At 38.3% G+C, this 27,159-nt stretch overlaps 1 protein-coding gene across 14 annotated transcripts in view; it reads right to left on the minus strand.

Annotated features, from left to right (window-relative positions):
• Positions 1-27,159, minus strand: part of HUWE1 (HECT, UBA and WWE domain containing E3 ubiquitin protein ligase 1) — a 157,328-nt gene that overhangs the window by 101,148 nt on the left and 29,021 nt on the right. For all 14 annotated transcript variants that reach the window (XM_070784000.1, XM_019955614.2, XM_019955622.2 and 11 more), the window contains 4 exons: positions 18,187-18,253; positions 11,680-11,778; positions 10,800-11,006; positions 9,039-9,191 (listed from right to left, as the gene is read on the minus strand). In XM_070784000.1, coding sequence (XP_070640101.1) covers positions 9,039-9,191; positions 10,800-11,006; positions 11,680-11,778; positions 18,187-18,231 — 504 coding nt within the window. In that variant the 5' untranslated portion in view covers positions 18,232-18,253. The remainder of the gene's footprint in view (positions 1-9,038; positions 9,192-10,799; positions 11,007-11,679; positions 11,779-18,186; positions 18,254-27,159) is intronic.

Genomic DNA, 27,159 nt, shown 5'->3' on the forward strand with positions numbered 1-27,159 from the left:
CCAATCTTTAAAAATCTTAACACTGTGGGAAAATATTCACCATAGGTTACATATTGGGAAAAGCAGCACATGAAACACAATGTTACTTTTATTATCTACATGGTGAGAGCTGAGGATTACTGTTATTTTCTTCTTTATAATTTTCTTTTGAGTTCTTAATTTTCAACACTGAACATGTATTATTAGTTTGATGCAAATGTAATTGCGGTCTCTGCATTGCTAAAATCTGCTGTTTGATATCAGAATACATTCTAAAATAAATGTTATGTTATACATCATTTTAATGTGCTTTTCTAGCTTTATACTTTTTTTGCTAATGATTTATTTCCTGCTGTTTATTTTATATTTATTTTGGACTACAGAAATGATTTTAGACAAAAAGCAGATTTGAGTGATTTTCTTATTTGCATTCAAAATGAGTTAGTTGTAAGGCGGCAGAAACAACTCTCAACATTGACAATGCATTTGGCCCAGGAACTGCTAGGGAACGTACAGTGTAGTGGTGGTTCAAGAAGTTCTGCAAAGAGGACAAGAGCCTTGAAGATTAGGATTGCAGTGGACAGCCATTGGAAGTTGACAACAACCGACTGAGAGCAATCATTGAAATTGATCCTCTTACAACTACACGAGAAGCTGACAAAGAAAACACTGACCATTCGACGGTCATTCAGCATTTGAAGCAAACTGGAGAGGTGACAAAACTCACTAAGTGGGTGCCTCATGAGCTGAACAAAAATTAAAAAAAACAAAACAAAACAAAACATTGTTTTTTGGATGAAAAAAAACACACACATTTTTTGGATGTTTATGCCACAGGAATAAACAAACTTATTTCTTATTGGCAAAAATATGTTGATTGTAATAGTTCCCATTTTGATTAACAAAGATGTGTTTGAGACTAGTTATAATGATTTAAAATTCACGGTCTCAAACAACAATTACTTTTGCGCCAATCTCATTTGAAAAGACCCTGATGCTGGGAAAGATTGACGGCAGGAGGAGAAGGGGACGACAGAGGATGAGATGGTTGGATGGCATCAACGACTCAATGGACATGGGTTTGGGTGAACTCCAGGAGTTGGTGATGGACAGGGAGGCCTGGCGTGCTGCGGTTCATGGGGTCACAAAGAGTCGGACACGACTGAGCGACTGAACTGAACTGAATACTTTTGTAAAAATTCTGACAAATTTATTTGAAAATAAATATTGGAAGGTGGAAAAAAAATCAATGAGCTTGAAGATAGGTCTATTGAGATTATCCAGTCTGAAGAGCAGACAGAAAAAAGTAAATGAAGGTTAAGAGTTCTGTGGGACTTCATCAAGTATACCAACATAAACAAAATGGGAGTCCAAGGAGAAGAGAGAAAGGCAAAGAGATTATTTAAAGAAATAATAGCCAAAACATCTCAAATTTGACAATAGGCATGAATCTACAAACCCAAGAAGCTCAATGAATTTCAATAGGATAAAAATACACAAATTCACAAAAAGACATAATCAAAATTTCAAAGACCAAGACAGAATAATCTTGAAGGCAGCAAGCAAGATGTGATTTGTGATATACAAGGGATCCTCACAGCTGATTTCTCATCAGAAACCACAGGGGCCAGAATGAAGTGGGAAAACACATTCAAAATGCTGAAAGAAAGTAACTGCTAATTAGAATTCTATATCTTACACAATTAGTATTTCCTCAGATAAAAGCTGACAGATTGTTGCTAGTAGACCTGCCTATAAGAAATGCTAAAAGAGCAGATACGAAAGGATATGCCATAGTAACCTGACTCCATATGAAGAAATTAAGAACACCACTAAATTAATTTCACAGGTAAGTATAAAATGCATAATTATTTTTGGTTTGTAATTCCTTTTTGTTCTGTGTGTTTTATAACTATAAAAAAGTAAATTCTACATCTATGTTGATAGACACATAATATATAAAGATGTAATCTGTAACAACAACATAAAGTGAGAGGAAAGTACTATACAATTATGTAAAGTTTAAAAATAAAATTAAATTTAAAAAAATAAATAAATAAAAAAAAAAAAAAAAAAGAAAGTACTATACAGGAGGAAACTTTTTGTCTACTCTCAAAACTAAGTTGGTACTAATTTGAACAATTCATTAATGAAGATGTTAGTTGTAATACACAGGGAATACATAAATAACTAGACAAAAGATAAGACAAAGAAATATAAGACTTGAACATTAAATCAACTAGACCTAACAGATATACACACACACACACACACATATATATATGGAACAATCTGCCTAACAAACAGCAGAATATACATTCTTCTGAAGTACAAATAATTAATAGTCTCTCACACAGACCATAGGTTAGGCCACAATACAAACTAAGAAACTTAAAAAAAATAAAATAAAATCATACAAAGTATCATATCCAGTGACAATGGAAAGAAATTAGAAATCTGTAACAGAAGGAAATCTGGAAAATTCACAAACACATGGAAACTAAACAATATACTCTTAAGAAACAATGGGTAAAAGAAGAAATCAAAAGGGAAACTAGAATATTCCTTGAGATTAATGAAAATGAAAACATTTCATATCAAAACTCATGGGCTATACCTTATGTGATAAAGCAGTATACAGAGGGAAATTTACAGTTGTTCATTGCCACCATTTATTGATAAGAAAGAAAAATTTCAAATCAGTATCCTAACAGTCCAGCAAACTAAACCCAAAACAAACAGAAAGAAGGAAATAGTAAAACTGGAGCAGAGATAAATGAAACAAAATAGAAAAACAGAATCAGTTAAAGCAAATTTGGACTTTGTTCTTGCTCTCTCATCTTATTCTTCATCTTCCCAACATTTGATCACTTCATGTCTCTGTGTCTCATTTTGTAATTCTTGCAATATTTCAAACTTTTTCATCATTACATTTGTTATGATGATCTATGATCAGTGATAGTTGCTATTACAACTGTCAGTTTTGGGGTGCCATCAATCACACCCTTGCAAGATGGAAAATTTAATGGAAAAAAATGTGTGTTCTGACTGGCACCTCTATCCCTCTCCTCAGGCTTCTCTATTCCCTGAGATACAACAATATCGTAATTAGGCCAATCAGAAAACCTACAATGGCCTCTAAGTATTCAAGTAAAAGGAACAGTTCCACGTCTCACTTTATATCAAAAGCCAGAAATGGTTAAACTTAGTAATTCTTACACGTTACATCTATTTCTGGAAACTTTCCACTATTGTTACTACACAACTTTAACTCTGTTTCAGTTCATTCAGTTGCTCAGTCGTGTCCGACTCTTTACAACCCCATGAACTGCAGCACACCAGGCCTCCCTGTCCATCACCAACTCTCGGACTTCACTCAGACTCACGTCCATCCAGTCAGTGATGCCATCCAGCCATCTCATCCTCTCTCGTCCCCTTCTCCTCCTGCCCCCAATCCCTCCCAGCATCAGAGTCTTTTCCAATGAGTTAACTCTTCACATGAGGTGGCCAAAGTACTGGAGTTTCAGCTTTAGCATCATTCCTTCCAAAGAAATCCCAGGGCTGATCTCCTTCAGAATGGACTGGTTGGATCTCCTTGCAGTCCAAGGGACTCTCAAGAGTCTTCTCCAACACCACAGTTCAAAAGCATCAATTCTTAGGTGCTCAGCTTTCTTCACAGTCCAACTCTCACACCCATACATGACCACTGGAAAAACCATAGCCTTGACTAGACGGAACTTTGTTGGCAAAGAATGTCTCTGCTTTTCAATGCTATCTAGGTTGGTCATAACTTTCCTTCCAAGGAGTAAGCATCTTTTAATTTCATGGCTGTAATCACCATCTGCAGTGATTTTGGAGCCCCCCAAAAATAAAGTCTGACACTGTTTCCACTGTTTCCGCATCTACTTCCCATGAAGTGATGGGACCAGATGCTATGATCTTAGTTTTCTGAATGTTGAGCTTTAAGCCAACTTTTTCACTCTCCTCTTTCACTCTCATCAAGAGGCTTTTGAGTTCCTCTTCACTTTCTGCCATAAGGGTGGTGTCATCTGCATATCTGAGGTTATTGATATTTCTCCTGGCAATCTTGATTCCAGCTTGTGCTTCTTCCAGCCCAGCATTTCTCATGACGTACTCTGCATATAAGTTAAATAAGCAGGGTGACAATATACAGCCTTGACGTACTCCTTTTCCTATTTGGAACCAGTCTGTTGTTCCATGCCCAGTTCTAACTGTTGCTTCCTCACCTACATACAGGTTTCTCAAGATGCAGGTCAGGTGGTCTGGTATTCCCACCTCTTTGAGAATTTTCCACAGTTTATTGTGATCCACACAGTCAATGCTTTGGCATATTCAATAAAGCAGAAATAGATGTTTTTCGGGAACTCTCTTGCTTTTTCGATGATGCAGCGGATGTTGGCAATTTGATCTCTGGTTCCTCTGCCTTTTCTAAAACCAGCTTGAACATCTGGAAGTTCACGGTTCACGAACTGCTGAAGCCTGGCTTGGAGAATTTTGAGCATTACTTTACTAGCGTGTGAAATGAGTGCAATTGTGCAGTAGTTTGAGCATTCTTTGGCATTGCCTCTCTTTGGGATTGGAATGAAAACTAACCTTTTCCAGTCCTGTGGCCAGCGCTGAATTTTCCAAATTTGCTGGCATGTTGAATGCAGCACTTTCACAGCATCATCTTTCAGGATTTGAAATAGCTCACCTGGAATCCCATCACCTCCACTAGCTTTGTTTGTAGTGATGCTTTCTAAGGCCCACTTGACTTCATATTCCAGGATGTCTGGCTCTAGGTGAGTGATCACACCATCATGATTATCTTGGTCGTGAAGATCTTTTTTCCACAGTTCTGTGTATTCCTGCCACCTCTTCTTAATATCTACTGCTTCTGTTAGGTCCATACCATTTCTGTCCTTTATCGAGCCCATTTTTTCATGTAATGTTCTTTTGGTATCTCTAATTTTCTTGAAGAGATCTCTAGTCTTTCCCATTCTATTGTTTTCCTCTATTTCTTTGCATTGATCACCGAGGAAGGCTTTCTTATCTCTTCTTGCTATTCTTTGGAACTCTGCATTCAGACGCTTATATCTTTCCTTTTCTCCTTTGCTTTTCACTTCTCTTCTTTTCACAGCTATTTGTAAGGCCTGCCCAGACAGCCATTTTGCTTTTTTGCATTTCTTTTCCATGGCGATGGTCTTGATCCCTGTCTCCTGTACAATGTCACGAACCTCAGTCCATAGTTCATCAGGCATTCTATCTATCAGATCTAGGCCCTTAAATCTATTTCTCACTTCTACTGCATAATCATAAGAGATTTGATTTAGGTCATACCTGAATGGTCTAGTGGTTTTCCCTACTTTCTTCAATTTAAGTATGAATTTGGCAATAAGGAGTTCATGATCTGAGCCACAGTCAGCTCCCGGTCTTGTTTTTGTTGACGGTATAGAGCTTCTCCATCTTTGGCGGCAAAGAATATAATCAGTCTGATTTCAGTATTGACCATCTGGTGATGTCCATGTGTAGAGTCTTCTCTTATGCTGTTGGAAGAGGGTGTTTGCTATGACCAGTGTGTTCTCTTGGCAAAACTCTGTTAGCCTTTGCCCTGCCTCATTGCGTACTCCAAGGCCAAATTTGCCTGTTACTCCAGGTGTTTCTTGACTTCCTACTTTTGCATTCCAGTCCCCTATAATAAAAAGGACATCTTTTTTGGGTGTTAGTTCTAAAAGATCTTGTAGGTCTTCACAGAACCATTCAACTTCAGCTTCTTCAGCATTACTGGTTGAGGCATAGACTTGGATTACTGTGATAGTGAATGGTCTGCCTTGGAAATGAACAGAGATCATTCTGTCGTTTTTGAGATTGCATCCAAGTACTGCATTTCGGACTCTTTTGTTGACCATGATGGCCACTCCATTTCTTCTGAGGGATTCCTGCCCGCAGTATTACATATAATGGTCATCTGAGTTAAATTCACCCATTCCAGTCGATTTAGTTCGCTGATTCCTAGAATGTCGATGTTCACTCTTGCCATCTCCTGTTTGACCATTTCCAATTTGCCTTGATTCATGGACCTGACATTCCAGGTTCCTATGCAATACTGCTCTTTACAGCATCGGACCTTGCTTCTATCACCAGTCACATCCACAACTGGGTATTGTTTTTGCTTTGGCTCCATCCCTTCATTCTCTCTGGAATTATTTCTCCACTGATCTCCAGTAGCATATTGGGCCCCTACTGACCTGGGGAGTTCCTCTTTCAGTATCCTATCATTTTGCCTTTTCATACTGTTCATGGGGTTCTCAAGGCAAGAATACTGAAGTGGTTTGCCATTCCCTTCTCCAGTGGACCACATTCTGTCAGCTAATTCCTTTTAGCTTTATAAAAAAAGGCTAATACCCAATAGGAAAAGTACTTCCTCATTCCATTTTCAATATTTTCTTCATGATTCCCCAGACTTCCATTGAAAAAATAAGAATTTGCTGAAAACTGTGAGGATAAGGGATATATAGACACTTGATGGTACTTAAGGGTAACAGGTAAGTCAAACCAACGATCTGAATTTGCAAGACAGAATAAGCTTGAAAAGCTATGCTGCTGCTACTGCTGCTAAGTCGCATCAGTCGTATCCGACTTTGTGCGACCCCACAGACGGCAGCCCATCAGGCTCCACCGTCCCTGAGATTCTCCTGGCAAGAACACTGGAGCAGGTTGCCATTTCCTTCTCCAATGCATGAAAGTGAAAAGTGAAAATGAAGTTGCTCAGTCATATCTGATTCCTAGCGACCCCATGGACTGCAGCCTACCAGGCTCCTCCGTCCATGGGATCCTTCAGGTAAGAGCTATACATCTTCACAATTACTTTCCTTCTGTTTCTTCTGTTGTCACAACCACCTGTTTTAGAATAGTTCTATTACGGTCATCCACAAATCTTCCTATATTTTGTGATCTAATAAGGCTCAAGCACCAACAACAAGAAAGTTGTAGTAATCTGGGATTCTTAAAAGACCATGTCAAGCCAAACTTGATTCATGAAAGTCTGTGATGTTGTGACATTTCTGAGATGTTATCATTATTAAATATAAAGAAACATTTCTCACAAAATTATGTAAAGTTAATATGGGAAAACACTGGATGCTAGTACATTAAGTAAATAAAGCAGGATATAAAGTTACATATATGCATTCAGATATGTAACGAAATATGCCTGAAGACTAAGAAAATGTACCAAAATGATGAGCAGATACATACATCATTATAAATTTTCTTCTGTATATTTCCAAAATGTTAAAATACTGAGCACATAATTTTATTATGAAAAAAATATATGCCACCAAGATAAATCTATGGAATGTTTAAGATTACAGGGTACTTATCAGTACTACTCACAATAACTAGTTCTTTGTCCTTTTAATTATGCATATATATCACTTTCTCAACTACTATGTGAGCTTTCGTTTTTTTTAAAAAGAACAAGCTTTACACTAGATCCAGCACAGGATTAGTCATATACTTCTTGAATGTTATCAAGTGGAAGATGTGGATGTGGATTCAAGGAGCCAGGTTCAGGCTGACACCCAAGTTTGGGATAAAAACCATAATCAACACTGGAAAGAGCAGATACCACATCTCACACTTTATCAGAGGCTAAAAGTTCATAGGCTTTTCCTAAAAGTAATGTAACTTCTGAATCTCACTGTCCTCACCTACCAGAGTCTCCATGAGATCCTGGCAATTAAGAACACATAGCATATTTGATACTACTTCACTAGATAGGATTTGCTAAAGAATGGGTATGTATTCAGACATCAGGGGAAAAGGTCTTGATGCCTTTGGGATGGAACTATAAGAATCTGGTAAGATTCCGTACCTTTGCCCAATAGGATAGACTAGACCAATGTTTTCAAAGAATAATCCTTGGACCAGTAGCCTCACCTGGAAACTTGTTAGCAATGCACATTACCAGGCCCTAACCTATTCTTTAATAAATCAATTCTTTCTCATGTATGGCCAAGTCTAAGAACCAGTGTCCCAGACCATCACAAAAACCAAACCAACTGGCTTTTAACAGATTCAAGACTTCTTGGAGTACTTCTGCTACATTTTTAGTTCAGTAATATCTGTGCATATTAACAACTGGCTCACATCAACTGAGTTAACTGAGTCACCAAAAAACTTCAATGAGAAATGGTTAAAAAAAATCTCATATTTGCAAATCCAAAATATGCTCAAATTTTAAGGGATGCTACATCTAGATGAATAACTGGTGATTTTTTTTTTATAGTTTCCTATATATCCTAGAATTTTTATGTGTTATATTTATAATCATGCAAAAATGATTTTTAAGTAACCACACTTAAAATTAGCCTGAAACTCGAGTTTTATGACTTGTGAGGTAACTATTTCTATTCTGCTTTTATTAATAAAAAGTTAGCCCTATCAATTTTCTTCGAAGAAACCTTTCTAGCAATGGTTCTCTCTCTCAAATCTTAGTTACGTATTATCAATTTGTCTCTAGGAATAGTAGACAACAGTTTGACTAAGCTGAACTTTTAACATGAGTGTTTTTTTGGCTTCAATAACAATTACTACCACCACATGATAGCACTAAGAACCCTACATTTTATTTTATTCTGAAAATACTCTTAAGGTAGATATAACTAAATTCTCAGATGAAAAAACTGCTATCAGAACTAATAAGGTACATAGTCCAGGACTCAAAATCCAGATTTTTGCAGCCAGTATGTCCTTCCAGGTAAAATCTGATTCTAAACTGTCTTTCCATAAGGTAAGTGGCACTTTTGAATAAAGAGAGATTCTCGTTTTGAACAGAGATCCATGAAATTCCTCAAAATTACTTCATAAAATTGAGAATACTTCCTAGGATTTTGGGGGGAACTTAGCTTCTAAATGGTCCCCAATAGTCCTACTCAATTAGGCCAGTAAAGTTAACTTAGGGATTCCTATTCATTTTGACACTGCAAGAAACACCTGTGAAAAGGAATAATAGGGTCCAAATTTTGTGCTCTTTTGACTCTTCACCCATGACTCACCTCTGCCAAATGCTGCAGCCGGGTTAGCAGTGGGGTTCTCTTGTCAGATCCAAGACGTGTGATATAATTTGATCTTTTGCTAAACACATACAGAAGGTTGAGGACTGCCAGCACCACTTGCATATCAGAAGAAGCCAATAAAGTTGTCAAGTGCTACAGGGGACAAAAAGGTGACTTTGAAAACTTGAAATGCCAACAGAGTAATAGATTTATCAATAATTACAAAGCTATCAAGAAGTTTAACAATATAAAAAGATGTGTAAATATTTGAGCACCTATAATATGCAATCTATGGAGAAGGTGATGGCACCCCACTCCAATACTCTTGCCTGGAAAATCCCATGGACGGAGAAGCCTGGTAGGCTGCAGTCCATGGGGTCGCTAAGAGTCGGACACGACTCAGTGACTTCACTTTCACTTTTCACTTTCATGCATTGGAGAAGGAAATGGCAACCCACTCCAGTATTCTTGCCTGGAGAATCCCAGGGACGGGGGAGCCTGGTGGGCTGCTGTCTATGGGGTCGCACAGAGTCGGACATGACTGAAGCGACTTAGCAGTAGCAGCAACATGCAATCTTATGCTCAAGAAGCTTACAATCTGGCAGCATGAAAGTCCAATTTAAGTTTAAAAAATGTAAACAGTAGTTCAAAATTACATAGGCATCTCCACAGCAAGAAACCAATGACAAGAGACAAATGTGGTATTTTAATACAGCAGAACTCAAAACATTAACTCTCCAACTAGACTAAAAGTAGAGTAAGATAATTTTTGCTCCTTTTGTATCCTTTACAACAAAAATTGGAATTAGATAAAATATAGGGTTCTTTATATAGAAACTAAAAATAACAACAGTCGGTGGTACTTAAAACTGTTACAGTGTATTTAACAATAACCCGAGTAACTATTTTTGCTTTTTAATACAATAAAAATTCGCCAATATACTGAAACATTTGGTTAGTGTTAAAGTCAGTATGTAATTTAGCTGGAAATGAACCAAAGTATTTCTGACTGCTGATTATCCAGAAAGCTATGGATTTCCTTTTGCAACTTATTTATTTTATCTTCAACAGATTGCTCAGGTGCTATCTTTAGTTCAGTTCATTTCTCTTCTTACACCATTTACTTTCTACCTGTTTGTTCTGATTCTGGTTCTTTAATGAAGACAGGAAAAGTAACACAACAAACAACAGGGCACTAAATCAATAGTGATAAAAACTCTGAAGGTAGGCTAAAAGAAGAGAACTGCTTCTTATACTGATTCCTAACGAATTCAAAAGTTCACTACTTCCCATGCCCACTATACTCTTCTAAGAATACATAGCATGCTTTTAGCATACATTTTGGGGAGAGGGGAGAAGAGACTGAAAAGCAGCACACTAAAGCTTAGAAGAGCACCAAGTCCAGTGATGTGTCAAGGTAATCAAATTATGTCATATTAAAGTAATCTGGGGCTGCTCTGATAACTTGGGACAAAAATCAATTTCTGAAAATTCCCAAGAATACTTCAATACATGTTTTACATTCTTATTAATTTCTTTAATCTTAAAAGATGAGGTGAATGTGACAGCAAAGAACCTTCTCATCAACACTGTGAAGGGTTTCTTTAGCCAAGAAACATCTTACCATTGTCTTTGATGTTGAACACCCCAGAACTTTATAAAGAAAAGGAAAGAATCATCAGAAAGAAATAACAATTTCACTATTATGGACATGAAGAATTCTAGTAAAGAACAGACTATATAGGCTTAAACCTCTCCTACCTCTATGGAACTATACAGATGCCGGGAAAAGCTGTACTCAATGAGTAAGGCTGTGAAGTTCAACACAGCCAAGAGAAGCATTTTCAGTTGTTCTTTTTCCGGCCTATCACACACGAGCATCCATGACATGTTCTCCACTGTCTGTCCAGCATCTGCCAGAATCCCATCGAAGCGGTCCAACAGATCCACCCAGTGATATAACTCGCACTGGAGAAGGGAAGAGAAAGAATATATAAGAATAAGGTAAAAGTACTGTGTGGGTACTTTGCAGCTGAGCTTTGCTACAATAGATTGCTGAGCATGATACGTAGACAGGTTCACCTCCCACCTTTGCTTCTCTTCAATCCCCCACTAATACAGAAACCAATGAGAAAAATCATACTCTGAGCCACATGGACCTGAGCTCATTGTTTTATCCATCAAAACATACATGTTCTAACACCAGGAGACACCACAAAATCTCTGTAGCTAGGTCTTCAGAGAGACAATTCTGGGTATACTCTGAGGTCTAAAAACACAAGGACTTTCTCTGCTAAAATCCATTTTATCTGAAGTGCTTCTTTTTAGAGTTATCGAAAGAAGAGTCTTCTAAACTAAAAGTAAAAATCCTGAGACTATCTCAAACTCACATTGTCAGTTAAACTAAAGGAATTTTGTGGTTGAGATTTATCATCACCTGTATAAGCAATCTTCACCCTCAGTGAGCAAAATTTTCCCTTTACATTTCTTTCAAAATTTCCTTGGTAACCATTCACAGGCTAAAATTACCAGTCTAGAGATGTTCAAGACATACACACACACACACTAGATGCTTATTAAGCAACTGCTGAATGAGGTCACCTCATTGTGGTTTCTCTTTTGGGAGCATGGGTTTACATACCTTTCCAATGTTCCATGTTTTGATCTGCTGCAGTTCCAAAAGAAGTTGCTCATCATTACAAACTTTGAGTTTGTCTATTAAGGCTCTGCAGTCTGCAGGCTGAGAAAAACAAACAGATATTCACATAAGGGTGTTTTGGGGTATGAGGGAGACACATTGACAAAAAACAGGGGAAAAAAAACACCCTTATGTCAACACACACAATTTAACTTTTGATAGAACACACTTACATATGGCAAAACCAATACAATATTATAAAGTTAAAAAGTAAAAAAAGAAAAAAAAGAAAAAAGAAAAGAAAAAAAATGGAAAATTTCCAGACAATCATTTGAGATTAATATGGAAATCTTATAATAATACAAGCCATCAGTGTTATTTTTTTAAACCTGGATGAACTTGTAGACAAACTACTTGGAAGGGTACAAACAACAGAAATAAAGGAAACAAGCTAAATATCAATAAAAACAAAAGGAAGGAGTCTGTATCATGGTCTGAAAGTTAACCAAAATGACTAGAAATGAGAAACACTGAGGAGTCATAGTGAATTCACAAAGTGAAGATTAGCATTGACTATATTTTTCGCAATATTAAGCCATCCCATTATGGGAGACAAAGACCTTTTGAAATGAATAAAACTAGGACTCCATTCTTACTTGTGGTTCCCATTTCCATATATTCCTGCTCTCCTTTTACTGATAAAAGGGCCTGTCAGGTACCTTGTCAGGTAACAAGGTGTGGATTCAGGGTTCAAAGTAAGTTTTCAAAAGTGGGATGGCAGGGGGCAGGGGGAGACAGGGAAGGGATAGGGACTGGGACAGAGAAGCTTCTATTAATTGAAGGCAACTGGCAGTGATCATGCTTGCTATTTAACTCTGTAAAACAGTATGGTATGTTGTGAATGGGCCTAGATTTGGAACCAAACAAATCTGGGTTCAGTTTTTAGCTCGATGTTTACTAAGCTGTTTGATCATAGGCAAATCCAACCTCTTAGCCACAGTTTTCTCATCAGGAAAAAAGACCTTTTAAGAACTACCTTGGAAATGTGAAGCTCAAGTGTTTGCACACACATAAAGCACTTATCTCACATAACAGGAGCATAAATATTGAGAGACAGCATACTGTTACAAAGAACATCAGGCAGTTCAGTCGCTCTGTCATGTCCAATTCTTTGCGACCCCATGGACTGAAGCACACCAGGTTTCCCTGTCCTTCAACAACTCCAGGAGCTTGATCAAATTCATGTCCATCGAGTCGGTGATGCCATTCAACCATCTCATCCTCTGTCGTCCCCTTCTCCTCCTGCCTTTAATCTTTCCCAGCATCAGGGTCTTTTCTAATGATTCAGTTCTTTGCATTAGGTGACCAAAGTATTGGAGTTGCAGTTCCAATGAATATTCAGGACTGATTTCCTTTAGGATTGACTGGTTTGATCTCCTTGCAGTTCAAGGGACTCTCAAGAGTCTTCTACAACACCACAGTTCAAAAGCATCAATTTTTCAGCACTCAGCTTTCTTTATAGATCTCTTGACTTCTCACTTTTGCATTCCAATCCCCTATAATGAAAAGGACATCTTTTGGGGGTGTTAGTTCTAGAAGGTCTTATAGGTCTTTGTATAATGTTCAACTTCAGCTTCTTCAGAATTCCTGCTTGCAGCATAGACTTGGATTACTGTGATATTGAATGGTTTGCCTTGGAAACGAACAGAGATCATTCTGTCATCTTTCAGATTGCACCTAAGTACTGCATTTCAGACTCTCTTGTTGACTTTGAGGGCTACTCCATTTCTTCTAAGCAGTAGATATAATAGTCATCTGAATTAAATTCACCCAATCCAGTCCATTTTAGTTCACTGATTCCTACAATATTGATATTCCCTCTTGCCATCTCCTGTTTGACCACTTCCAATTTACCTTGATTCATGGACCTAACATTCCAGATTCCTACGCTATACTGTTCTTTATAACATCGGACTTTACTTCCATCACCAGTCACATCAACAATTTGGCATTGTTTTTGCTTTGGCGCTGTCTCTTCATTCTTTCTGGAGTTATTTCTCCACTCTTCTCCAGTAGCATATTGGGCACCTACCAACTCGGGGAGTTCATCTTTCAGTGTCATTTCCTTTTGTTTTTCATGGGGTTCTCACTGCAAGAATACTGAAGTGGTTTGCCATTCCCTTCTCCAGTGGACCACGTTTTATCAGAACTCTCCACTGTGACCTGTCCATCTTGTGTGACCATGGGCTTTAGAATTAAGGTAGCTGGTAAGCCACATCTCTGACTCTCTGTATCCTCTTTCACAAAATAAATTAACACAACCTATTTATCTAGCAATGTTGTGAGATTTAAACTAGGGGCATTTTCAGCAGCCAAAACTGAACATGGAACAATAGGGGCTCAAGGGCAAATTTTTTTTAAAAGCTAAGTCTGATATCTTTCCTCTCTCTAAAGTGAGCATTAAGAACTATCTCAAATTTCTGTGAAAATTTAAGGCATTAAAAATTCTTGGCACAAAATCCTTCCACAAACCAGACGTGCACCTTTTTTTTCTTTAAGTCATACAGGTTGAGGGAGAGGTATGAAGCAGTAGAAACAGGTAACATAGGAGTGTGAACTACCTGCTCATGCAGTTCACTTGTGCCTTTTGGATCTACTTGAGCCTACTATCAATACCATTTCAATTTCTAATGGCCAAACTCTACCCACTAGGTCTTAAGCTGTTATTCTCCTATTGGGGCTTGCCAGAGGCATCACATAGTGCCTTCGGCTGACACCAAGGTAGACACCTGGATCTACTAGACCATAGTGTCCATGGAGTAGGGCAGTTTACATCAGAGCTTGAACCTTTTGCAGTCTTTTCTAGATCCAAACATTACTGTCACCCTGGAAGTTATCCAGTATATGGATCAAAATAGCATGCGTAAACATGACATATGCTGCCTCCAAAATCTAAAGAGTCATTGCACACACTGTTCCTCTACCTTCATGGTGTGTGGTACAAGGTGTGGAAATATGTCTCTCACTTGAGAAGGAAATCTTGACATTTCCCGGACTTCTGGTAGGCACTCAACATTCAAAGGGCACTCTCTGGCACATGTATGTCTAAGGCATCTTAAGTGCTTGTGTTTTCTGGTCACAAGCCCCAGTTAGCATCAGTTCAGTTCAGTCCCTTAGTTGTGTTCGACTGTCTGTAACCCCATGGACTGCGGCATGCCAGGCTTCCCTGTCCATTACAAACTTCTGGAGCTTACTCAAACTCATAGTCATAGAGTCGGTGTTGCCATCCAACCATATCATCCTCTGTCATCCCCTTCTTCTCCTGTCTTCAATCTTTCCCAGCATCAGAATCTTTATTCTAATGAGTCAGCCCTTGGCATCAGGTGGCCAAAGTATTGGAGCTTCAGCTTCAGTCCTTCCAATGAATATTCAGGACTGATTTCCTTTAGGATTGACTGGGTTGATCTCCTTGCAGTCCAAGGGACTCTCAAGAGCCTTCTCCAACACCACAGTTCAAAAGTATCAATTCTTCAGCACTCAGTTTTTTTTATGGTCCAACTCTCACATCTATACATTACTACTGGAAAAACCACAGCTTTGACTAGACAGACCTGTGTCTGCAAAGGAATGTTTCTGCATTTTTAATATGCTGTCTAAGTTTGTCATAGTTTTTTTCCCAAGGAGTAAGTGTCTTTTAATTTCATGGCTGCAGTCACCATCTGGAGTGATTTTAGAGCCCAAGAAAATAAAGTCTGTCACTGTTTCCATTGTTTCTCCATCTATTTGCAATGAAGTGATGGGACTGGATCTTCATTTTTTGAATGTTGAGTTTTAAGCCAGCTTTTTCACTCTCCTCTATCACCTTCATCAAAGGTTCTTTAGCTCCTCTTCACTTTCTGCCATAAGGGTGATGTCATCTGCATACGTGAGGTTACTGATATTTCTCCCGGCAATCTTGATTCCAAGCTTGTGTTTCATTCAGCCTGGAATTTCACATGATGTACTCTGCATATAAGTTAAATAAGCAGGGTGACAATATACAGCCTTGATGCAGTCCTTTCCCAATTTGGAACCAGTCTGTTGTTCCATCTCTGGTTCTAACTGGTGCTTCTTAGCCTGCATACAGATTTCTCAGGAGGCAGGTAAGGTGGTCTGGTATTCCTATCTCTTTAAGAATTTTCCAGTTTGTTGTGATCCACACAGTCCAAGGCTCTGGCATAGTCAATAAAGCAGTAGTTGTTTTTCTGGAATTCACTGCTTTTTCTACGATCCAATGGATATTGGCAATTTGATCTCTGGTTCCTCTGCCTTCTCTAATTCCAGCTTGAACATCTGGATGTTCTTGGTTCACGTATTGTTGAAGCCTAGCTTGGAGAATTTTGAGTATTACTTTGCTAGTGTGTGAAATGAATGCAATTGTGTGGTAGTTTGAACATTCCTTGGCATTGCCTTTCTTTGGGACTGGAATGAAAACTGCCCTTTTCCAGTCCTGTGGCCACTGCTGAGTTTTCCAAATTTGCTGGCATATTGAGTGTAGCACTTTTTTAGGACAGCATCATCTTTTAGGATTTGAATTTATTATGCCAGTTAGCATAATAGCATCAATTTAACATACCAGAACAATGCTGTTTTATCAGGAGTATCAAGATCCCTATGGACCTTGGAGTTTACTAAATGCACCAAGGACAAAAGTAAATCTTTACCATCTTGTCCCTGCTACATAAATGTAAACAGACTGAGATTTTCCTTACTTATGGTAATGCAAAAGAAAGGTCAGTTCAATGGCTGCATACCAACTGCCACAGTATATACTGAGTTGCTCCAATAAAGATGTCAAATCTAGGGGAAAAAAATCCTTCACACAGCTACTGATACATAAAGTGATCAATAAGTGTGCAGCCACTAGAGAGAACAGTATGGGGGTTCCTCAAAAAATTAAAAACAGAACTACCATACGATCCAGCAATTCCAATTCTGGGTATTCATCTAGAGAGTGAAAACATTAACTTGAAAGGATATATGAACACCCATGTTTACTGCAACATGAACAGCCAAGATATGGAAACACCCTAAGTGTCCATTGATAGATGAATGGATAAAGAAGATGTGGTACCTATATACAATGAAATACTATTCAGCCATATAAAGAAAGAAATCTTGTCATTTGTAACAATATGCATCAACCTTGAGAGCACTGAAATACGTCAGAGAAAGACAAAATACCATCAGCTTACTTATATATATGGAATTTAAAAAACAAAAAGCAAACAGCAAAAGAAACCCAAGCTCACACATATAGAAAATAGACTGGTGGAAGAAATGTGTAGAGGGCCAAATAAATAATGGCAAATAAACACATGTTTTCCTTAAAAATAATATCTAGTATTGATCACAGTATGGGAAATTGGGCTTGCTGCCTGAAGAAAATAGGCATTTTCAGGCCTTAAAAATGTACATAGTCAATGATCTAAAAATTCCATTTCCAGTTTATCCTAAGTAACTTACTAGTAGCTGTCAAGTAACATGAATCAGGAATTTGCACATAAGCATGACTCCAAGAACAAATCCATAACAAACTACTAGGTAAAAGATAAAGAAACTGAATTTGAATTTCTCTGACTATCTATAAGGTTGAATTATCATGGAAGTTTAAGGACATCATGCAAGTTTTCTTTTTGTTCTTCAGTTCTGAAAAAATTTGAGTATATAATTGTTGAAAATTCTTGATTTAAAAACATATCAAAAACCAAATGAAAAGGAAATAAATGGGTATGTAAAATATATATATATACTCAGTATATATGGCATTCAGTAAGAAACTGACATTTCAATGTCAAATACAAAATAAAACAGCACTAGCAGATAACTGGCATAAGGCCAGTGAATGTGAAAATATATGTATTAAGGCATGCAATTAGAACAGTGAAATACATTTTCTCCACCTATTAACAAAATTTTAAAAGATAACCTGCAATGCTGGAGAAGATGTGGGAAGACAACACTTCTTCTCAAACTCATTAGTGTAAAAATGAAGGAAAGGGCAGGAGAACTGCCCATGTAATAATCTTTTAAGGACTGGAACAAATATCAGTAGTGATACCCATGGCTGATACCTGCCAGGTAGTTCCAGTTTTTAAAAAACCAAGTGGCCTATATTTAGAAAATGAACTGATTAATTATGTGCCCAATACTTTGCTGAAAACCTGCTTCACATCAAGTAGTGAGGAATTATCAAAGCTATTTTATAGCTGTGGAAACCAGGCAAGTTAATAAACTCTCAGACACAAAAATCTAGTAAAATTCAAACCCAGGTCTAATTCCAAAGCTTGTGCTCCTTGAACTACAGCATAAGAAGTCTACATGAATGTTAACAATGTTTCAATACAAGTTGCTATTTTACTACATTGTATATATGTAAGTGATGATATGTTTGGAAGATCAGTATGAGTGAACTGACTGCAAAGAATTTTTTTCCGAAATGAAAAAAACAGGCAAACTTTGGATACTTACAGCCTCAGTAGGAGTCTTTTTCAGTTTAGTCCTGTCTACTTTCATGTTTCCAATTTTGTTTTATGATCTGAAAAGAAAATTTCCCCAAAAGTGAGAACTTAACGTTGCAAACTTGAGCTCTACATGCATGGACTCAGAAAATACAGAATAAACAGAACACAAAATTTTTAAAGTAAAAGAGAATCATGATGCAAACCAACTCAGAGGCATAGGTATGAGGTAGGGAGGGATAAAGAATCTCTCCAGATAAAGCTGGCCCATATCCATGTACAAGCTGGCCCACCAGCTTGTAATCAATCTAAGGTAAAATTAAAATGTCCCCCACCCCTCACTCACTCTCAAACTCATACTTGAAAACAAGAGTAAAAAGTTTTCTTAAACACACCTCAGGATGGAAAAAATTCACCATATCCTGCAATTTTCTGGAAAACTTAGCAATCCCACTTCTGGGAACTTACCCAAAGAAAATCATGAAAGTGTATATAAATATTTAATCACAAGAATCCATACTGCATGACCATGTCTAACAGTGAATTGGAAAGATGCAAATATCCAGAATAGGGTTGGTTTAAAATGGAGCATTACACGGCTGTTAAAAACACTGCACAATTCTATTAACACAGTGAAATTCTATCACAGTGAAATAAGGCTATGAAACAGAATAAATAGTATAAACCCATATCTAAAGAAAACAGCTTAGAAGGGGTATGCATCAAAATGTTACCTTAATCTAACCAAATGGATTATGTATGTTTCTTTTACTTGTATTTTTTCTGTATCTTTTACTGTTTTACAGTATAGTAAAATAAAGCAAGAAAATCAAAGGATATTTTTATCAACAAATGGTACCAGATCAAGTAGATAGCTATAGGCAAAAAGATGAACTCTGACCTCAGCCTCATATTTTAATATATAAAAATTAACTCAAAATGGATCATCAGATAAGGATGTGTAGCAAAGGGAACTCCTGTGCACTATTGGTGGGAATGTAAACTGGTGCAGCCACTGTGGAAAACAGTATGGAGGTTCCTCAAAAAATTAAAAATACAATCCAGGAATTCCACTTTTGGATATTTATCCAAGGGCAATGAAAAAACTTGAAAAGATACTGTTATTATTGTTCAGTTGCTCAGTTGTGTCTGACTTTGCGACCCCATGGACTGCAGCACTCCAGGTCTCCCTGTCCCTCACCATCTCCTAAAGTTTGCCCAAGTTTATGTCCATGGCACCAGTGATGCCATCCAGCCAGCTCATCCTCTTACACCCTCTTCTCCTTCTGCCCTCAATCTTTCCCAGCATCAGGGACTTTTCCAATGATTCTGCTGTTTGCATCAGGTGATCAAAATACTGGAGCTTCAACTTGGGCTTCTCTGGTGGCTCACTCAGTAAAGAATTTACCTGCAATGTGGCAGACCTGGGTTCGATCTTTGGGTTGGGAAGATCCCCTGGAGAGGGGAATGGCTACCCACTTCAATATTCTGGCCTGGAGAATTCCATGGATAGAGGAGCCTGGCAGGCTACAGTCCATGGGGTTGCATGACTGAGCGACTTAGCAGCAGCAGCAGAGCAACTTTAACTTTTTAGCTTTAGCATCAGCCCTTCCAATGAGTATTCAGGCTTGATTTCCCTTAAGATGGACTGGTCTGACCTCCTTACTGTCCGGGAATCTTCTCCAGTACCAGGAGTCTTTCACCTCAGGAGTTTTCTCCAGCACCACAGTTCAAAGGCATCAATTCTTTGGCGCTCTGCCTTCTTTACAGTTCAGCTCTCATAACCATACATGATCACTGGGAAGACCACAGCCTGAACTATATGGACCTATGTTGGCAGAATAATGTCTCTGCTTTTCAACACACTGTCTATGTTTGTCATAGCTTTCCTGCCAAGAAGTGACTGTCTTCTGATTTCATGATTGCAATCACCATCCACAGTGATTTTTGAGCCCAAGAAGAAGAAATCTATTACTACTTCCACCTTTCCCCCTTCTATTTGCCATCAAGTAATGGGGATGGGGATCTTCGTTTTTTTAATATTTAGTTTTAAGCCAGCTCTCTCTTCCTTCACCGTCATCAAGAGGCTCTTCCCTGTCATTAGAGTGGTATCATCCGCATATCTGAGGTTGTTGATGTTTCTCCCATCTATCTTGATCCAGCTTGTAGCTCATCCAGCCTGGCATTTTTTATGATGTGCTCAGTGTATAGGTTAAATAAACATGGTGACAGCAGATAGCCCTGTCATATTCCTTTCTCAATCCTGAACCAGTTGTTCCATATGGGGTTCTAACTGTTGCTTCTTGACCCGCATACAGGTTTCTCAGGAGACAGGTAAGATGATCTGGTATCCCCATCTCTTTAAGACCTTCCCACAGTTTGTTATGATCCACACAGTCAAAGGCTTTAGCACAGCTGATAAAACATAGGTAGATGTTTTTCTGGTATTCCCCTGCTTTATGATCCAGTGGGTGGATGCTGGATCAGAGATATATGCAACCCTATATTTACTGCAGCATTACTTTCCAATAGCTAAGACATGGAAGCAACCTAAGTGTCCACTGATGGGTGAACAGTCTTATAAAAAAGATGGAAACCTTGTCATCTGTACTAACATGAATGAACCTTGAGGGCATTATGCTAAGTGAAATAAGCCAGACATAAAAGATAAATTCCGTATGATTTCATTCATTTGTGGAATCTCAAACAAACCCACAAAACCCAAAATACAAAATTTACAGATACATGGAATAGATTGGTGTCTGACAGAGGCAGGGGTTTGGGGATGGGGGAAATAGGTGAAGACAGTCAAAAGGCACAAACTTCCAGTTATAAAACAAGCCATGCAGATGTAATGTGCAGCATGACAACTACAGTTAATATTGTACTGTATATTTGAAAGTTGCTAGGAGTATATCTTAAGGGTTCTCATCACAAGAAAAAAATTGTAACTATGCTGATAGATGCTAACTAGACTTATTGTGATCATTTCACAATATATACAAATATGGAATCATTATATTGAACATCAAACTAATGTAATGTCAAACATCAATTACATCTAAAAAAATAAAAGATCATGGACTTAAATGTAAACTTTAAAATCTACTGGGAGAGAGATTTGTAAACCACATATACTATCTAGAATATATAAAGAATTCTCAAACCCAACAATAAAAAAACCCACCACAGTCTTCCAAAACAAGAGCACTGACTAAATCTTATGCAAATAAACAACTCACAATGATTTTACTGTTTTAAAAAATGTACATGAAATCGCTGGCAAATCTTCACACAACCTCACTTCAACTAAAGCAATTTTGACTTATTCTGTACCAGTTAAGGGTCTGGGTGGAAAACAATGGACTCTGGTGAACCAAAGTGAAAATATAATTTACTGGAAGGATAACTGATAGCTCATGCTACTGACAGGAAAGGTTAGAGATCCACATCAGAAAACAGAAGGAGCCGAGGAAGCCAGGCATCCTGGAACTACAGCCAACGACCTCCCACAGACACAGCTTAGTTGGAAGTACCTATGCTGGAAGCCCAGAAGCAGCTGCTGGCAGCGGTATGATTTCTAAATGGTCTCAGGTTATTTGCATCAGTGGCTCTAGACACAAAGTCCCAAGAATGACCATCTAGTTGGTGAAGCTGAGGTCTCATGCCTATGCTCTAGCTGTCAAGGTTCTGGGAGAGCAAGTGCATTCAGCTTTTTCAGTTTTGTTCAGGTTCGAAACTTTTCATAAACAGATTCAGATAATAGGCACCAAAGTAAAAAAAAGTGAAACAAGCCAAAACAATTGATCAAGCACATGTCCTCCTAGATGAAATGTTAACCTGGCTTTTATAACTTTTTTGCAAGAAATACCTATAGTCTAAAAAAGAAGTATCACTGCCTGTGAGACATTAATTAAGAAAATTCAAAAGTTTTTTTTGTCGTTCCTAGTTATTCTATTAATGTGCTCATCTCACACGCTAGTAAAGTAATGCTTAAAATTTTCCAAGCCAGGCTTCAGCAATACGTGAACTGTGAACTTCCAGATGTTTAAGCTGGTTTTAGAAAAGGCAGAGGAGCCAGAGATCAAACTGCCAACATCTGCTGGATCATCGAAAAAGCAAGAGAGTTTCAAAAAAACAGCTATTTCTGCTTTATTGACTATGCCAAAGCCTTTTACTGTGTGGATCACAATAAACTGTGGAAAATTCTGAAAGAGATGGGAATACCAGACCACCTGACCTGCCTCTTGAGAAATCTGTATGCAGGTCAGGAAGCAACAGTTAGAACTGGACATGGAACAACAGACTGGTTCCAAATAGGAGGAGTACGTCAAGGCTGTATATTGTCACCCTGCTTATTTAACTTATATGCAGAGTACATCACGAGAAACGCTGGGCTGGAGGAAGCACAAGCTGGAAACAAGATTGCCGGGAGAAATATCAATAACCTCAGATATGCAGATGACACCACCCTTATGGCAGAAAGTGAAGAGGAACTAAAAAGCCTCTTGATGAAAGTGAAAGTGGAGAGTGAAAAAGTTGGCTTAAAACTCAACATTCAGAAAACTAAGATTATAGCATCTGGTCCTATCACTTCATGGGAAATAGATGGGGAAACAGTGTCAGACTTTATTTTTTGGGGCTCCAAAATCACTGCAGATGGTGATTGCAGCCATGAAATTAAAAGATGCTTACTCCTTGGAAGGAAAGTTATGACCAATCTAGACAGCATATTAAAAAGCAGAGACATTACTTTGCCAACGAAGGTCCGTCTAGTCAAGGCTAAGGTTTTTCCAGTAGTCATGTATGGATGTGAGAGTTGGACTGTAAAGAAAGCTGAGCACAAAGAATTGATGCCTTTGAACTGTGGTGTTGGAGACGACTCTTGAGAGTCCCTTGGACTGCAAGGAGATCCAACCAGTCCATCCTAAGGGAGATCAGTCCTGGGTGTTCAATGGAAGGACTGATATTGAAGCTGAAACTCCAGTACTTTGGCCACCTGATGCTAAGAGCTGACTCATTGAAAAGACCCTGATGCTCGGAAAGATTGATGGTAGGAGGAGAAGGGGACGACAGAGGATAAGATGATTGGATGGCATCACTGACTCTATGGACATGGGTTTGGGTAGACTCCAGGAGTTGGTGATAGACAGGGAAGCCTGGTATGCTGCGGTTCACGGGGTCATAAAGAGTCGGACATGACTGAGCGACTGAACTGAACTGAAGTGAAGCTGGTTTCACAGTGGGAAGGGAGAATACTTTTTGAGTGCTTACTACAAGCCAGACAATACTTAGGCTGGTATTTCCCAAAACATTTTAGAGTATCTTGTTCACAAAGACTAGGTTCTTGGGAAACCTGAAGCCTGGCATGCTGCAGTCCATGGGGTTGCAAAGAGTTGGAAATGACTTAGCGACTGAACAACAACAAATTTCTCTTCCTTTAGGACAGTCACATGGCTGACTGACATTACTTACAGTTCCAAGAAATCCTGGATAATGGAAACTTATTAGGGCACAGAGCCATTCCCTGCTCCCCTCCCCCAGTTGGCATCTACTAGAAGTCTAATTTAAGAATCTCAAAGAATATACTTTGAGACATGCTGCACAGGGGATTCATAAAATAGTCTTTAACACAACCCTCACCATTCAAGCCAAGTTCTGTCCCCATTTATAGACAGAAAACTGAGGCTCAGAGAAATTAAATGCCTTGCCTGTTTAGTGAATGTAGGCTCCAAGATCTAAATCCAGGTCTTTCTGATTCCCAAGTCCATACTTCAATAACATGGTATTCAAATATTTGCTAGTTTCATTACAACAATAAATACCTGCACATGAAAATACCAATTTGTGACAAACTCCCCTACATTGTTGGATCCTATTGTTCAAAAAAACACTGTAAGACAGGAAGCTGGGTCACAAGGTGAAAAGCTATTATCAATCTCACTAATGATGGAACAATAACTGGAGAATGAGTTCTACCTAATGTTTAGAAATTAAACAAATGAAAACCTCATTACATAAAAAAACCTCTAACAAAAAGAAGCTAATTCTAAATAAATTCCTGGAAATGACCTATTGCTTTTCTTCAGTCAGACAAGAACTCTGTATACCAAGCAATCTCTACACATAAAAAATATTTCTTTCTAAACTTAGGTTGGAAAGATCAACTTGCAGAAATCTAATGAATTATTATGAACCACCACCATGGTAATGGTAGCAATTACCATTAAACTTAAATACTTCTATTTAATTAACTATTTTTTCACTTCTTCACCACCACCCCCCCAGTTTCACTTATCTTTGAAGTTTGAATCTTGGTTTTGTAGGTTTTATATCAAGACAAGAGTGCACAATTAAAATACACCAAGCGAAGTCATTACTACATTCTGTAGTAACCACCTTCAGTTGATCAATTTTAGAAAGACTTTCAATATTGAAATAAGCTAAAGCAGAGGACAACTGTAGTTCCAAACCTGGGTCAAGAGCAGTTGAGTGTATTGGTAGACTGGCCTTATTATTCAAAGTATGGTTGAAGGATCAGCAGCACTGAGATCACTTGGGAGTTATTAAAAATGCAAAATCTTAGGCCCCACCTAGACCTGAAGAATCGATCTGTATTTTAAGATCTTCTAGTGATTCATATATGAAGTTGAGAAGCACCAGATCATAACACAGGCTCCAAATCAGGAAACCCAGATTAGAATCCCTGCTATATTATGTACTGTATGAGCATATGGACAAATCGTGTGATGTGCACTTCTGTTTCCTCACCTGTGAAATATGGATAACCAATCTCCCTACTTCCGTACTCACTTTCATCCAATCCATTCTCCAGAGAACAGCAAAAGTAATCTTCTTGAAACATAAATCAGCTCAAGTTACCTTCCTTGTTTAAAACCTTACAAAAGTTTTCCTAGAATTATTTCCAAATTCTAACCATGACCCAAAGAGCCCTGGCATAATTTGGCTCCTGGAACTCTCTCCAATCGCCTCTCTACACATATCAGTGTTTCTGTTTAGTTTCTGGACTATTCTGAATTCTTTCTGGCCTCTAGACCTTTACAGGTGCTATTGCTACTGCAGTGCTTCTGCTCCACACTCATTCTTCCCACAGCTACCTCTACTTCAGGATCTGACTTTAAATTAAGACCTAAAATGGCTTTCCAAGGCAATCCACCTAAAGCTGGTCTAACTGCTATTTTTTAGTAACAGTGCCCTGCTTATTTCTCTCATAGAAATTATCGATTAATAACTGGTTTGAGTGCTTGCTTCAGCAGCACATATACTAATAACTGGTTTGATTTTCTACAATGTTAATTTCTCAGCATCTCATATAGCATCCTTCATGTGGTAGGTATGCAAATATTTGTAGAACTGAGTTCAGGAAAGAAGTACGCACTGAGAATAAAATCTGTGATTGCAAGCATATAGACAGAACTTGAAGCCATGGGTCTGGAGATGATCACTTACAGAGAAGGAAGGAAAGAGACACAGAACTGAGTTCTTGTTTGCTCTAACATTTAAAGGGAAGGCAAAGCAGAGACAAATCCATGCACCTATGGACACCTAATCTTTGACAAAGGAGGGAAGAATATACAATGGAGAAAAGACAATCTCTTTAACAAGTGGTGCTGGGAAAACTGGTCAACCACTTGTAAAAGAAGGAAACTAGAACACTGTCTAACACCATACACAAAAATAAACTCAAAATGGATTAAAGACCTAAATGTAACACCAGAAACTAAAAAACTCCTAGAGGAAAACATCGGCAGACTATTCTCTGACACAAATCACAGCAACATCCTCTATGACCCACCTCCCAGAGTAGTGGAAATAAAAGCAAAAATAAACAAATGGGACCTAATTAAACTTAAAAGCTTTTGCACAACGAAGGAAACTCTAAGCAAGGTGAAAAGACAGCCTTCAGAATGGGAGAAAATAATAGCAAACGAAGCAACTAACAAAGAACTAATCTTAAAAATATACAAGCAGCTCCTGTAGCTCAATTTCAGAAAAATAAATGACCCAATCAAAAAATGGGTCAAAGAACTAAATAGACATTTCTTCAAAGAAGACATACAGATGGCTAACAAACACATGTAAAGATGCTCAACATCACTCATTATCAGAGAAATACAAATCAAAACCACAATGAGGTACCATTTCATGCCAGTCAGAATGGCTGCTGTCCAAAAGTCTACAAACAATAAATGCTGGAGAGGGTGTGGAGAAAAGGGAACCCTCTTACACTGTTGGTGTGAATGCAAACTAGTACAGCCACTATGGAGAACAGTGTGGAGATTCCTTAAAAAACTGGAAATAGAACTGCCTTATGACCCAGCAATCCCACTGCTGGGCAGACACACCGAGGAAACCAGAATTGAAAGAGACACGTGTACCCCAATGTTCATCGCAGCACTGTTTATAATAGCCAAGACATGGAAGCAACCTAGATGTCCATTAGCAGATGAATGGATAAGAAAGCTGTGGTACGTATACACAATGGAGTATTACTCAGCTATTAAAAAGAAGGCATTTGAGTCAGTTCTAATGAGGTGGATGAAACTGGAGCCTATTATACAGAGTGAAGTTAGAAAGGAAAACTAATACAGTATATTAATGCATACAGATGGTATTCAGAAAGATGGTAATGATGACCCTATATGTTGAGACAGCAAAAGAGACACAGATGTAAAGAACACACTTTTGGATGCTGTGGGACAAGGCGAGGGTGGGATGGTTTGAGAGAACAGCACTGAAACATGTATATTATCATATGTGAAATAGATCACCAGTCCAGTTCAACACATGAGACAGGGTGCTCAGGGCTGGTGCACTGGGATGACCCTGAGGGATGGGATGGGGAGTGAGGTGGGGGGGGGGCGGTTCAGGATGGGGAACACATGTATCCCCGTGGCTGATTCATGTCAATGTATGGCAAAAGCCACTACAATATTGTAAAGTAATTAGCCTCCAATTAAAA

Source organism: Bos indicus, chromosome X (assembly GCF_029378745.1).
Source record: "Bos indicus isolate NIAB-ARS_2022 breed Sahiwal x Tharparkar chromosome X, NIAB-ARS_B.indTharparkar_mat_pri_1.0, whole genome shotgun sequence".
NCBI lineage: Eukaryota > Metazoa > Chordata > Mammalia > Artiodactyla > Bovidae > Bos > Bos indicus.